The sequence below is a fragment of the Mobula birostris genome, chromosome 8, assembly GCF_030028105.1.
Source record: "Mobula birostris isolate sMobBir1 chromosome 8, sMobBir1.hap1, whole genome shotgun sequence".
Taxonomy (NCBI): domain Eukaryota; kingdom Metazoa; phylum Chordata; class Chondrichthyes; order Myliobatiformes; family Myliobatidae; genus Mobula; species Mobula birostris.
In genome coordinates this window covers 165,524,994-165,538,695 of record NC_092377.1, presented here as the reverse complement: position 1 = coordinate 165,538,695, position 13,702 = coordinate 165,524,994, and the positions used below count along the sequence as shown (strand labels likewise).

Genomic DNA, 13,702 nt, shown 5'->3' with positions numbered 1-13,702 from the left:
CCAGATCCTTCTGTTCTACTGCATTCCTCAGTACCCACAGCTCACTGTGCAAGACCTACCCTGGTTGGTCCTCCCAAAGTGCAACACCTCACTTTGTCTGTATTAAATTTCATCTGCCATGTTTCAGCCCATTTTTCCAGTTGGTCCAGGTCCCGCTGCAAGCTCTGATAGTCTTCTTCGCTGTCCACTACACCCTGAATTTTGGTGTCATCCACAAACTTGCTGATCCAGTGAACTACACTACCATCCAGATCATTGGCAACTCTCTTTGATCACCCTCTGGCTTCTCCCATCAGCGATATTGTCAAAGCTTTACGAATGTCCACGCACACAACATCCACCGTCTGACCTTCATCAACTTTCCTGGTAGCTTCTCAAAAAAAAATCTAAGATTGGTTAGATACCACTTACCAAGACTTTTGCACAGTACTGTAGTAATTTTATGTATTGCACCGTTCTGCTACCAGACATGTGCATAACGATAAACCTGATTCTGATATGGGTCTCTACTGGGGACTGAGAATGGGAAGGGAGGGCAGGGAGAGGGGAACCATTGTTGGGAAAAGGGGAGGAAGCAGGAAGCACCAGAGAGACATTCTGCAATGATAAATAAACCAACTGTTTGGAATCAAATGACGTTGACTGGTAACACGGGACTGGGCGTGTCTGTACCCGCATCATCCCCACACCTGGCACTCCCACTCTGCCACCTGTTTTACATTTCTCCCACGGCACTCCACCCTTCACATTCCCAACATCCTTTGCTCCAGCCAGATTTACAACCCCATTCTCCGCTCCACATTGAGAAATACAGTACTCTACAAAATTTGTATGCAGTTATATATACATGCTTATGATTTCTGCACAGCACCCTTTATCCTATCCCTTAGAATACCTTCCAATAACTTTCCCACTATTGATACCGGCCCATAATATCCTGGCTTATTCTTAAAGCCCTTTTACAGTTAAATTATTATCAAAGTATATATACTTCATCACATATTTTTTCTACAGAAGTGGTTTGCCATTGCCTTCTTATAGAACATAGAATAGTACAGCACAGTACAGGCCCTTCTGCCCACAATGTTGTGCCAACCCTCAAACCCTGCCTCCCAAATAACCCCCCCACCTTAAATTCCTCCATATATCTGTCCAATAGTCACGAGTGTATCTGCCTCCACCACTGACTCAGGCAGTGCATTCCACGCACCAACCATTCTCTGAGTAAAAAACCTTCCTCTAATATCCCCCTTGAACTTCCCACCCCTTACCTTAAAGCTATGTTCTCTTGTACTGAGCAGTGGTGCCCTGGGGAAGAGGCGCTGCTATCCACTCTATCTATTCCTCTCATTATCTTGTACACCTCTATCATGTCTCCTCTCATCCTCCTCCTCTCCAAAGAGTAAAGCCCTGGCTCCCTTAATCTCTGATCATAATACATACTCTCTAAACCAGGCAGCATCCTGGTAAATCCCCTCTGTACCCTTTCCAATGCTTCCATATCCTTTCTATAGTGAGGCAACCATCACTGGACACAGTACTCCAATTGTGGCCTAACCAGAGTTTTATAGAGCTGCATCACTACATTGCGACTCTTAAACTCTATCCCTCGACTTATGAAAGCTAACACCCCATAAGCTTTCTTAACTACCCTATCCACCTGTGAGGCAACTTTTAGGGATCTGTGGACATGTACCCCCAAACCCCTCTGCTCCTCCACACTACCAAGTATCCTGCCATTTACTTTGTACTCTGCCTTGGAGTTTGTCCTTCCAAAGTGTACCACCTCACACTTCTCTGGGTTGAACTCCAACTGCCACTTCTCAGCCCACTTCTGCATCCTATCAATGTCTCTCTGCAATCTTTGACAATCCTCTACACTATCTACAACACCACCAACCTTTGTGTCGTCTGCAAACTTGCCAACCCACCCTTCTACCCCCACATCCAGGTCGTTAATAAAAATCACGAAAAGTAGAGGTCCCAGAACCGATCCTTGTGGGACACCACTAGTCACAATCCTCCAATCTGAATGTACTCCCTCCACCACCACCACCCTCTGCCTTCTGCAGGCAAGCCAATCCTGAATTCAGCTGGCCACACTTCACTGGATCCCACGCCTTCTGACTTTCTTCTTGGCAGTGTCCTAGCCATTATCAATACTCTTCAGAGACTGTCTGTGGTCGCATAACCAGGACTTGTGATATACACCGGCTGTTCATACGACCATCCACCACCTGCTCCCATGGGTTCACATGACCCTGATCGGGGGCTAAGCAGGTGCTCCACCTTGCCCAAGGGTGACCTGCAGGCTAGCGGAGGGAAGGAGCGCCTCAACTTCCTTGGGAGAGACATCTCCATCCCACCACTCAAATGTGCATCTAAGCTCGTAGTAAACTAATTAATCAAAGAATGCTTCAACTCCCAAGCTCACTTGGTACTCCATGTTAATTGATTTTGTTCTGAAAAAGTTTGCCATGTGACTACAAAAATATCAAATAAATAAATATTGAGCTGACAGGCTTCCAATTCAAGTTAATGCGAAAAGAAAATAGTAATTTTTGCGAAGTTTCTGTGTACATAATCTCAGCACATGCCACAGTTCTGTCAATTCCAGGCAGTTTAACAAGTGGAAGCAAACACCTGCTGAAGGAACTTGGCGGCTCGAGCAGCACTTTTCACATTGGCGTGGTAGCATAGTGGTTAGCACAACACTTTACAGTACCCGCGACTCCCTTTATTACCCATTCATTCTGACTGGCTGAGAGTCCAGGGCCAGGCAAAAAGACCTGGCAGGTCGGACGCATCCCTGGCTCACAGCCAAGCCAGCCGAATGCACGCATTTCAATAACAGTGCGATTACGATCAGCGAAACTCACTATTGGAGGAATATGTCATTTTTAGAAAGCTTGACCTCTGAAGGAGATGACAGAGGAAGAGGGCATATGCAGCTGAGAGAGACAAGATCTCCTGTGTGTCTTATTCTAAAAACAGCTTTGTTTCAGTATTGAAACCAAGGCAGGTCAGCAAATACAGTAAATACTAGTGGATGGGTCTTGATATTTTATCCGAGGGTATCCAAACACCTCTGCTCAAATTTATGGAGGATGGTAGGAGAGGACGGATTGAATGTGTTAGCACAACTGAGCAGAGGAAAGAGTCATCACACAATGGTGCAGAGACCGAAGGCAGCCAGACTTGCCAAGGAATCTCAAGGGTTCATGACACAAGACCATATAGACACAGGAGCATAATTAGGCCAATTGATACATCAAGTCTGCTCCACCATTCCATCATGGCTGATTTATCAACCCTCTCAGTCCTATTCTGCTGTCTTCTCCCCGTAACCTTTGATGCCCTGACTAATTCTGAACTTTTCACCCTCTGCTTTAAATACACCCAATGACTTGGCCTCCAAGTGGCTACAAATATTGTACGTTTCAGGCAGAGGCCTTCAAGCGGACGACATTTCTGTCCTGGTGAAGGGCCTCGGCCCAAAACATCGATTTTTTTTTTTATTCCTCTCCGTAGCTGCTGCCTGACCCGCTGAGCTCCACCAGCAATTGAGAAAACTCAATTTCTATCAATTACTGATTAAACCAGCCCAATTTCACCTCCTGTGCAGGACGTGATAATGAACACTGTCTAACACACAGCAGCAGTATAAACTTCCTGGTACCACACGTTTTTTTGGTTAGCACTAGTCAGTTAAGAAATCCTCCCCGCCAATTTGCCACATGGGGTGGCAACTTTGCCGTTTCTTTCGTATTTAGGAGACCAGGTCGCTGGCTCAGCACTCAACCCAGCACAAGTAGAACTCGCACAAGGAGCTAGCCAGATAGAAATCCAGGCCCCCTCACCCTGAAATCTGGTGCAAATGCCACGCCACCACACCACTGGCACTAATCAGTATGAAGTTACTAGCATGCATAGTGCAACCTAGCTCTCAGCTTCATTATCTGGTGATCTAGAACAGCCCAGGCCAACGCTCTTCAAACCTTATACCAGCAAGCAAGGAGGAAGCCCACTCTGGGCCTGTATTTACAAGGAGTTTCAAACTAGAATAGAACAAGGACGCAATGCTGCGGATGCAAGGCATTGGTCAGACTGCACTTCAGTACTGTGAGCACTTTTGGGCCCGTTATCTAAGAAAGCATATGCTGGCATTGGGGAGGTTCTAGAGAGGGTTCACAAGGATGATGCAGGGAATTATAAAGGGTTAACAATGAGAAGTACTTGGTGGTTTCATGCCTGTACTTGCTTGAGTTTAGAAGGGGGGGGGGTCCTCATTGAAAGCAGGTAAATATTGGAATAGAGTGGACAAGGAAAGGCTTTTCCAACAGTGGGAGAGCCTAGGATCAGAGGTAGCAGTCCCCAGAATAGAATGACATCCTTAGTACAGAGGTGAGGAGGAATCACTTTAACCAAGGTTGAAATCTGTGCAATTCATTGCCACATTTGGCTGGGGAAGCCAAGTCACTGGGTACATTTTTATTTATTGAGATACAGTGTGAAATCGTCCCTTTGGGCCACGCCACCCGGCAATCCCAGGATTTAATCCGAGCCTAATCCTGACCACGATGTACAATTCAATTAAACGTTCCTCCCCGCCAATTTGCCGCGTCAGGCAGCAACCAATGACCAATTAAGACACTAATCAGTACGCCGTTGGACTGTGGCACTGCGGCATCTGGAGGAAACCCATGCGATCACAGGGAGAACGTACCAACTCCTTACAGCTCCACGGTAGCCTGTCTCGACAGGTTCTTGATTACCAAGGATGGGGGCATAGGGGGAGGCAGGAAAACAGGGTAGAAGGGGATAATAAATCAGCCGTGACTGAATGGCAGAGCAGACTTCTATGACTTACGGCAAACCACAAGAAAATAATCATCGGACAGGAGTATAAAGTTGTAGCACAGTGCTGAGTCGTGAAGCTGCAGTCAGAGGCAACATCAAAAGTCAAAGCAGACCCAAGTACATACACGTCACCTTATACCCAGAGACCACTTTATTTAATATGAGGTGGTGTCTAATAAAGTGACCACTAAGAGTATGCTCATGGTCTTCTGCTGCTGTAGCGCATCCACTCCGATATCTTGTTGCTCTTCTGCACACCACTGTTGTAACGAGTGATTGAGTTACTGTTACCTTCCTGTCAGCTTGAACCAGTCTGGCCATTCTCCTCTGACCTCTCTCATTAACAAGGTGGCTTTGCCCACGGAACTACCGTTCACCAGATTTTTCTTTTTGTCTTTCGCACCATTCTAGAGACTGTTCTGTGTGAAAATATCTCAATTTCTGAGATATTCAAACCATCCCATCTGACACCAACAATCATTCCACGGTCAAAGTCACTTAGATCACATTTCTTCCTCATTCTGATGTCTGGTCTGAACAATAACTGAACCTCTTGACCACGTCTGCATGCTTTTATGCTTCAAGTTGCTGTCACGTGATTGGCTGATCAGAAATTTGCGTTAATGAACAGGTGTACCTACCGGTATTTTACTACATTAAGATTCATTTACCTGCAGGCATTTACAGGAAAATAAAGAAATACAAAATCGCTTAAATAAGATAAGAAACTCTCACCTTTTTTGAACTCTTCCAACATTGTATCCAATCTGGTGTCATAGAAGACGAAGTGCAAAGAGTGGTTGTAGAATTTGGTGATGGTCTTAAGGGGAACGCAGTCATCAGGGTCGACAAAAGCCAGATCCTTCACGTACAGTATATCAACAATATTGGACTTTTCCTGCTCGTACACGGGAATCCGAGTGTAACCCGTCTCCATGATCTCAGACATTGTGCTAAAATCCAGGATAGCGTCCTTGTTCACCATGTAGCAGTCGTGGATGGGAGTCATGACATCCTCCACGGTTTTGCTCCTCAGCTCCAGAGCCCCCTGGATCATGTTCAGTTCTTCCTTGTCCAGCCCATTATACGGCCCCGTCACCTTCAGCATCTCCAGGATCTTCTCGCGGCTGTACACCTTGCCGATCTCTTGGCCCAGGATAAGGTCCAGGAACTTGCTGATTGGGAAGGACAGGGGGAAGGTGAGGATCATGAAGAACTTGGTCAAGACGATGGTTTTGGCACCCACGGCCAGGCCGTGTCTGGAGCAGAGCGCCTGCGGCACTATCTCGCCCAGGATGACGATGCCGATGGTGGAAGTCATCACGGTGACCCAGCCGGAGCCCAGCAGCTCGTCCAGGAGCACGGTGAGAGTGCTGTTGACCAGGACGTTGCCCAACAGCAAGGAGCACAGCAGGTAGTTGCCCTGGCGGCGCACGGGCTCGATGCTCTTGGCGTGGCGGCGCTCCGAGTCGCTGCCGCAGTTCTGCACGATCCTCAGCTCCATGGGGTCCAGCGCCATGAGGCCCAGGTTGAGGCCGCTGAATATTCCCGACAGGGCCAGCAGCAACATGGTGAGGATGATGTGCAGCCAGAGCGGCAACATAGGCTGCCGCACCTCCAGCACCACGATGCGGGTGTCGCTGCCCGGGTGCACCATCCACGCCGATCCGTTCCAAGTGCACAGCATGAACAGCCGGGACTCCTCCTCCTTGCGGAGCTGTCTGACTTTCAGACTGAGCACGGCCGAGGAGTCGCGGCTCACCTCCACCTGCCGCTGCACCTCGATGTCTTTGGAGCGGTGCGGGCACAGCCCGCCGCCGGCCTGGCTGGCGTTGCCCTCCGCCTCGGCGAACGCCAGCAGGCTCCACGCGTCGCGACCCACGCCGGTGCCAAAGACGCGCAGCCTCACCGTGCTGCCCTCGGTCACCTGCAGCGCGTCAGGTTGAGAGGCGGCCAGCGCCGCCGCCAAAGACGGTTGCGGCTCGGGCATCTTGGCGGCGTCCTCCAGCCGCAGCCCCGAGATGATGAAGGCGGCGGCCCCGCGCACCGCCGAGTGCAGGAACAGCGCCGTCAGGATGCAGCAGCAGCCACCGCCGCGCCTCAGCCTCGCCATGTTGTAACAGTCGGCAGCATCGCGCTGCCACCCAATGGCAAGCCGCCCGCCCTGCTCCCGCCCCTCGGCCAATCACAACAACAGCTCCCCTCCGTCGCCTTCTCATTAGCCCTGCCCAACATCGATCACAGGTCCCCAGCAATGCCTCCCCATCCATCGGTTTACTTCCCCGTCACTCAGTATGTTCCCGCCTCCCCCAGCGTGTCCCCCGCCCTCTTCCAGCATCGACCAATTGCGACCCCTGTTTCCGCCAGCTCCTCTGCTTGTTGGTCCAAGCAGCCGTCCGTCATAAGGCGGGGCGCTGGCGGTAAATAAGACTGCGACAAATCCCTGCCCGACCTTCCTGATAATATGCGCCGCCAGGCTCCAGCCAATCAGAATCCTCGGTCCTCCCATTCTTATTGGTCAATTGCGTTGGGCTTTTCGCTGGAAGTGTTCCCGTGGTTCTCTGTCAATGACAATGGAGACAATGGCAAGAGTCAACTTGTCATGGCAACAGGCCATTCGGCCCGTAGCCGCTATGCCGGAATGCGCGGGATACCATTGAGCACATTTACAAGGAGTCAGCAATGATCATTAAAGACCGCACCATCCAGGCCACAATCGCTTCTCGCTACTACCATCCACGTTCAAAGTAAATTTATTTTCAAAGTACCTATATGTCACCGTGAGATTTATTTTCTTGCAGGCATTCTCAGAACATACAAGAAACACGATAGAATCAATGAAAAACCATCCCCAATAGGACAACAACCAATGCGCAAAAGAGAACAAGAAAGAAAGAAATGGGCAATAAATATCTATTAAATGAGTTGTAGAGTCCTTAAAAGTGAGTTCTTTGGTTGTAGGAACAGTTGAGCGATGGGGCGATTGAAGATATTCCCTCTGGGTCAAGAGTCTGGTAATAACTCTTCCTGAACCTGGTAGTGAAGGTCCTGTACCACCTTCTTGATGGCATTCGACCTGATGAAGGGTCTTTGCCTGAAACACTGACTCTTCATTCCTTTCCATGGATGCTGCCTGATCTGCTGAGATCCCCCAACATTTTATGAACGTTGAAGAATTATAAAGAATAAAAAAAAAATTTAAAAATAAAGCTCGGGAAATGGCATGGAAAGGTTGGCCATACTCCCAATGGATGGTAGAGTGGTGCGCAGTCCCACAGCTGGTAAAAGATCGGCCTTATTTGCAGCAATGGCCAACACAGTTCGAAGATGTGCTGAAAGAGCCCACGAGCGTCGTCATGCTTCTGGCACCAACATAGAATCCCCACAGCTGACTTTGGAATGTGGGAGGAAACCCTCACAGTCACCGGGAGAATGTACAGACTCCTGACAAACCGCTGGGAATGGGACACCAATTGCTGATCACTGTAATGGTGTTACACTAAACACTATGTGACCATGTAGTTACATATAAATCCCAAAAGTATTTTTGATCCATTTTTTGTTTGCTCTTGTCAATCTACAGATTAACATCGGGTCTGTGGAGCCAATGGCCAGGAGGACAATAGATGCCAACTGAAGACACAGAGAAGAGAGGAAGAAGTTTTACCAAATCAAATTTGATATTGAGGAATTTTTTAATCCTATGGACTGAGAAATTAATGTTTTTATATCAAAATAAATTTTATTCATTTTTTAAATTATTGACAAGAATAAACCGTGCAATGCTATTTCACTCTCACATTGAAAGTCAATACTTTCAGTATTGTTCTATTACATTTAACTTATGTATACAGAACACAACTCTGAGACTTGTCCTCCTGCAGACAGCCATGAAACAAAGAAACACCGTGGAACCTGTTCAAGAAAACATCAAAAACCCAATGCACAAGAAAGAACAAACTACTGATTGAATGGCAAAAAGTGAGCAAACAACAGTTAGAGACGAGATCTAGTGCTTTCCTGGTGCATCTGATGAATAAACCCTTCTCAGGCTTCCAGTCGGGCACAGGTATCATCTTTAACCAATGTCTCAATGACAAACTGTGCCATCTTCAGCAGCGATGAGGCCGAGGCATGTCTAGCCCTGTAGTATATATACCCTCGTTGTCCGTCCCTCCTTATTGGTTATTCCTCATCCAATCAGGTTTCCGCTATCCCTCCTTGTTTACAATCAAATTCCACGTGAATACGGAGCAGTGTGTATCCGCCAGATGGGGTGCAGGGTGGAAATCCGCGTCAAGGAGCACAGGAGCCGTACCCATTTGGGTTACCTGGAGAAATCAGCAGTAGCAGAACATTGCAAACATTGCATTCACAATCGCCATAGGATTAACTTCGAGGGCACAAAACTACTGTGACGTGCCTGGTGAAGGAAGCCATTGAAATAAAACTAAAGAAAAAGAATTCAATAAAGACAAAAGTCTTACTCTAAGTAAGAACTGGAACTTGATTGTAAACAAGGTGAGAGAGCTGAAACCTGATTGGATGAGGATGAACCAATCAGGAGGGATGGACGATGGGGGTATAAATACCACTGGATTAGATGTGCCCAGACATCATCACCAATGAAGATGGCAGAGTTTGTCATCAAAACGTAGCTTATAATTGATAGCTGTTCCTGGCTGCAAGCCCAGGAAGAGTTTATTCAACACATCGAATATCAAACATCAAACCAGCAGTATTCAGTTTTGTTCTGTTCAACCACTAGCGAATGCAGGCCACAGGGCCACTGTTCACCAAAGTGCTCCAGTCCACATCGATCACCCTGATCAAACCAGTCAAAAACAGAAAAAAAAGAGTAACCAAGAACACGTGCAGCATGAATCCCAAAGTGAGCCCACAGCCTCGTTGATCAATCTTGGCAGCATGGATCCCAAGACCCCTGCAGCTTCCTTCTAGGAAGACCAGTCAAATGCAGGTAGACCCACACACAAACACTCAAACAGCTCTGCCGCCACTCTTGCCAGTGCACCCCCTCCCAGGCGGGCTCTGGTGAGGTACACTACAATAATAACTGAGGGGCCTCAATGCCCTATCTAGCCCCCTCACCTCTCCAGTAGTAGAAGGGTTCAGAGGTCCTTCCCCCACCAAGTCCTTGCAGTGGCCCAATCAAGGTCCAGTGCGCCCCTCAGCACGTACTATACTCCTGCCACCTGGGGATTGCCAGTCGTAGGCATGACTCCATGGGCATCTCAACATGCTGGCAGGCCAATGAATTTCGGGCAGACCAAGGGGAGTCTTCCCCTGAGGTGATGATCTTCCAGTAATGATGAAAGACTGGATCGACTAGGCTTATACTCGTTGGAATTTAGAAGGTTGAGGGGGGATCTGATTGAAACGTATAAAATCCTAAAGGGATTGGACAGGCTAGATGCAGGAAGATTGTTCCCGATGTTGGGGATGTCCAGAACGAAGGGTCACAGTTTGAGGATAAAGGGGAAGCCTTTTAGGACCGAGATTAGGAAAAACTTCTTCACTCAGAGAGTGGTGAATCTGTGGAATTCTCTGCCGCAGGAAACAGTTGAGGCCAGTTCATTGGCTATATTTAAGAGGGAGTTAGATATGGCCTTTGTGGCTAAAAGGATCAGGGGGTATGGAGAGAAGGCAGGTACAGGGTTCTGAGTTGGATGATCAGCCATGATCATACTGAATGTCGGTGCAGGCTTGAAGGGCCGAATGGCCTACTCCTGCACCTATTTTCTATGTTTTTATGTTTCTATGTAATGAATGTTGTGACCTATTTTAGGTACTGCCCTAAGATTCAGTTTGGAAAGCTTATCCATCTGATCTAAACAGAGACCTACCCGACCATGCCACCTATACACAATATAATCTCTAAGTAGCACAAACCTGTCAGGACCTTCCCGTCAGATCTATCAGGTCCGGAGCAAAGTTGACTCAATTACTGATCTAGTAATCTACTGATTCAAATATGATGGCAGAATATAGTATTAATGGTAAGACTTGGCAGTGTGGAGGATCAGAGGGATTTTGGGGTCCGAGTCCATAGGACGCTCAAAGCAGCTGCGCAGGTTGATTCTGTGGTTAAGAAAGCATACGGTGTATTGGCCTTCATCAATTGTGAAATTGGATTTAGGAGCCAAGAGGTAATGTTGCAGCTATATAGGACCCTGGTCAGAACCCACTTGGAGTATTGTGCTCAGCTCTGGTCACCTCACTACAGGAAGGATGTGGAAGCCATAGAAAGGGTGCAGAGGGGATTTACAAGGATGTTGCCTGGATTGGGGAGCATGCCTTATGAAAACAGGTTGAGTGAACTCGGCCTTTTCTCCTTGGAGCGACGGAGAATGAGAGGTGAACTGATAGAGGTGTATAAGATGATGAGAGGCATCAATCATGTGGATGGTCAGAGGCTTTTTCCCAGGGCTGAAATGGTTGCCACAGGAGGGCACAGGTTTAAGGTACTGGGGAGTAGGTACAGAGGAGACGTCAGGAGTAAGTTTTTCACTCAGAGAGTGGTGAGTGCATGGAATGGGCTGCTGGCAACGGTGGTGGAGGCGGAAACGATAGGGTCTTTTAAGAAACTCCTGGATAGGTACATAGAGCTTAGAAAAATAGAGGGCTATAGGTAACCCTAGTAATTTCTAAGGTAGGGTCATGTTCGGCACAACTTTGTGGGCCGAAGGGCCTGTATTGTGCTGTAGGTTTTCTACGTTGCTATGTTTCTACTTCAGCCACACCCAGGCTGACTGATTAACTCAATCACACCTTGGAGCAAAATGTTTTGCAAATTAATCTAAACTAGCTTTATAAACACCAGAGACTCTGCTGGTGCTGGAAATCTGGGGCAACACAATCCAGAGCGATGCTGGAGGAACTCAGCAGGTCAGGCAGCATCTAGGGAAATTAATAAACAGTTGATGTTTGGGTTGAGACATTTCTTCAGGACTGATAAGGAAGGGGGAAGGAGGATTGCTGAAAGACAGCAGGTCGGAGGGGAAGGTGAAGGACTGAAGAGGAAGGAATCTGATGGGAGAGGTGAGTGGATCATAGGAGAAATAAAAGGAGGAGATACCAGAGGCAATTCAGTTCTTGCCCAATGATGTCACCTCTACAGCACATTGCATCACTGACTTTTAAAATTAAATAAATCAGTTCCTTTGGAATGCAAATTTACTTTATTGAAGTGGAAAGGTGCCTTGAAGGTGTGTCCGTATATGAAATGATGCAAGAACAACAACTGAGCTGGGAGAAGCAACACACACAAAATGCTGGAGGAGCTCAGCAGGCCAGACAGCAACTATGGCATTTTGGCCTGAACATCGACTGTGCTCTTTTCCATAGATACCACCTGGCCTGCTGAGTTCCTCCAGCATTTTGCGTGTGTCGCTTGGATTTCCAGCATCTGCAGATTTTCTTTTGTTTCCAACTCAACTGGGAAAAGGTGTTTTTGTGTGTCGCCCCTGGGCCACTTTATCAGGAACCACTTGTCACTAATAAAGTGGCCACTGAGTTTATGTTTGTGGTCTTCTGCTGTGTAGCCCATCCACTTCAGGGTTCGACCTATTGTGTATTCGGAGTTGCTCTTCTGCACATCACTGGTGGTTATTTTAGTTACTGTCATCTTCCTGTCAGCTTGAACCAGTCTGGCCATTCTCCTCTGACCTCTCTCATTAATAAGATGTTTTCGCTCACAGAACTGCTGCTCACTGGATATTTTTTTTGCTTTTCACATCATTCTCTGTAAACTCTACAGACTGTTATGTGTGAAAATCCCAGGAGATCAGCAGTTTCTGAGATACTCAAACCATCCTGTCTGGCAACAACAATCAGTCCACAGTCAAAGTCAAAGTCACTTAATGACGGGACAAAAGAATGTAGTTATCCCCTTTTGTTCAAGAGCCTGATGCTTGAGGGGTGGTAACTGTTTTTGAACCTGGTGGTGTGAGTCCTGAGGCTCCTGTACCTTCTCTCTGATGGCAGCAGTGAGAAGCGAGCAAGGCCTGAGTGGTGGGGATCTCTGATGGTGGATGCTGAGTTCCTATGACAGCATTTAGATTATGAAGACACGTAGTCCTCTTTTATTGTCATTTAGTAATGCATGCATTAAGAAATGATACATTATTTCCTCCGGTGTGATATCACAAAACACAGGACAGACCAAGACTGAAAAAACTGACAAAACCGCATAATTAAAACATTTAGTTACAAACAGTGCAATACCATAACTTGATGAAGAAGTCCGTGAGCACAGTAAAGTTCAAAGTTTCTCAAGTGTCCCACATCTGACGCAGACGAGAGAAAGAAGAAAAACTCTCCCTGCCATGCCAACCACAATCCGACTCTGAGTCATCCGAAAACTTCGAGCTCTTATCAGCTCTCCGACACCGAGTACTGAGCGCCATCTCTGTCCGAACGATTCGACCTCCTTCTCGGTCGCCAAAAGCAGGCAAGGCCAGGGATTTTGAGGCTTACCCTCTGAAAGATTCCCGACCGCGCAGTAACGACAGCAGCGAACGGGCGTTTCATGTAGATGTGCTCGATGCTTGGGAGGGCTTTACCTGTGGCGTACTGGGCTGAATCCACTACCTTTTGGAGAATTTTCTGTTCAAAGGCACTGGTGTTTCCATACCAGGCTGTGACGCAGTCAGTCACTCCACATCTATGGAGGGTTGTCAAAGTTTTAGATGCCATGCCGAACCTCTGTGGACTCTTAAGGAAGTAGAGGCACTGCCATTCCATGCTGGGACCAGGACAGATGGTCTGAAATAGTAACACCCAAGAATTTAAAGTAGCTAACCCTCTTCACCTTTGATCCTCC

General features: G+C 47.5%; 1 protein-coding gene across 1 annotated transcript in view; it reads right to left on the bottom strand.

The window, feature by feature from the left end:
* The window catches only part of LOC140201935 (metal transporter CNNM4-like), a 64,405-nt gene extending 57,466 nt beyond the window's left edge, over positions 1–6,939 (bottom strand). Inside the window, exon 1 of the mRNA XM_072266773.1 lies at positions 5,596–6,939. Coding sequence (XP_072122874.1) covers positions 5,596–6,850 — 1,255 coding nt within the window. The 5' untranslated portion in view covers positions 6,851–6,939. The remainder of the gene's footprint in view (positions 1–5,595) is intronic.
* Positions 6,940–13,702: the final 6,763 nt, after the last annotated feature.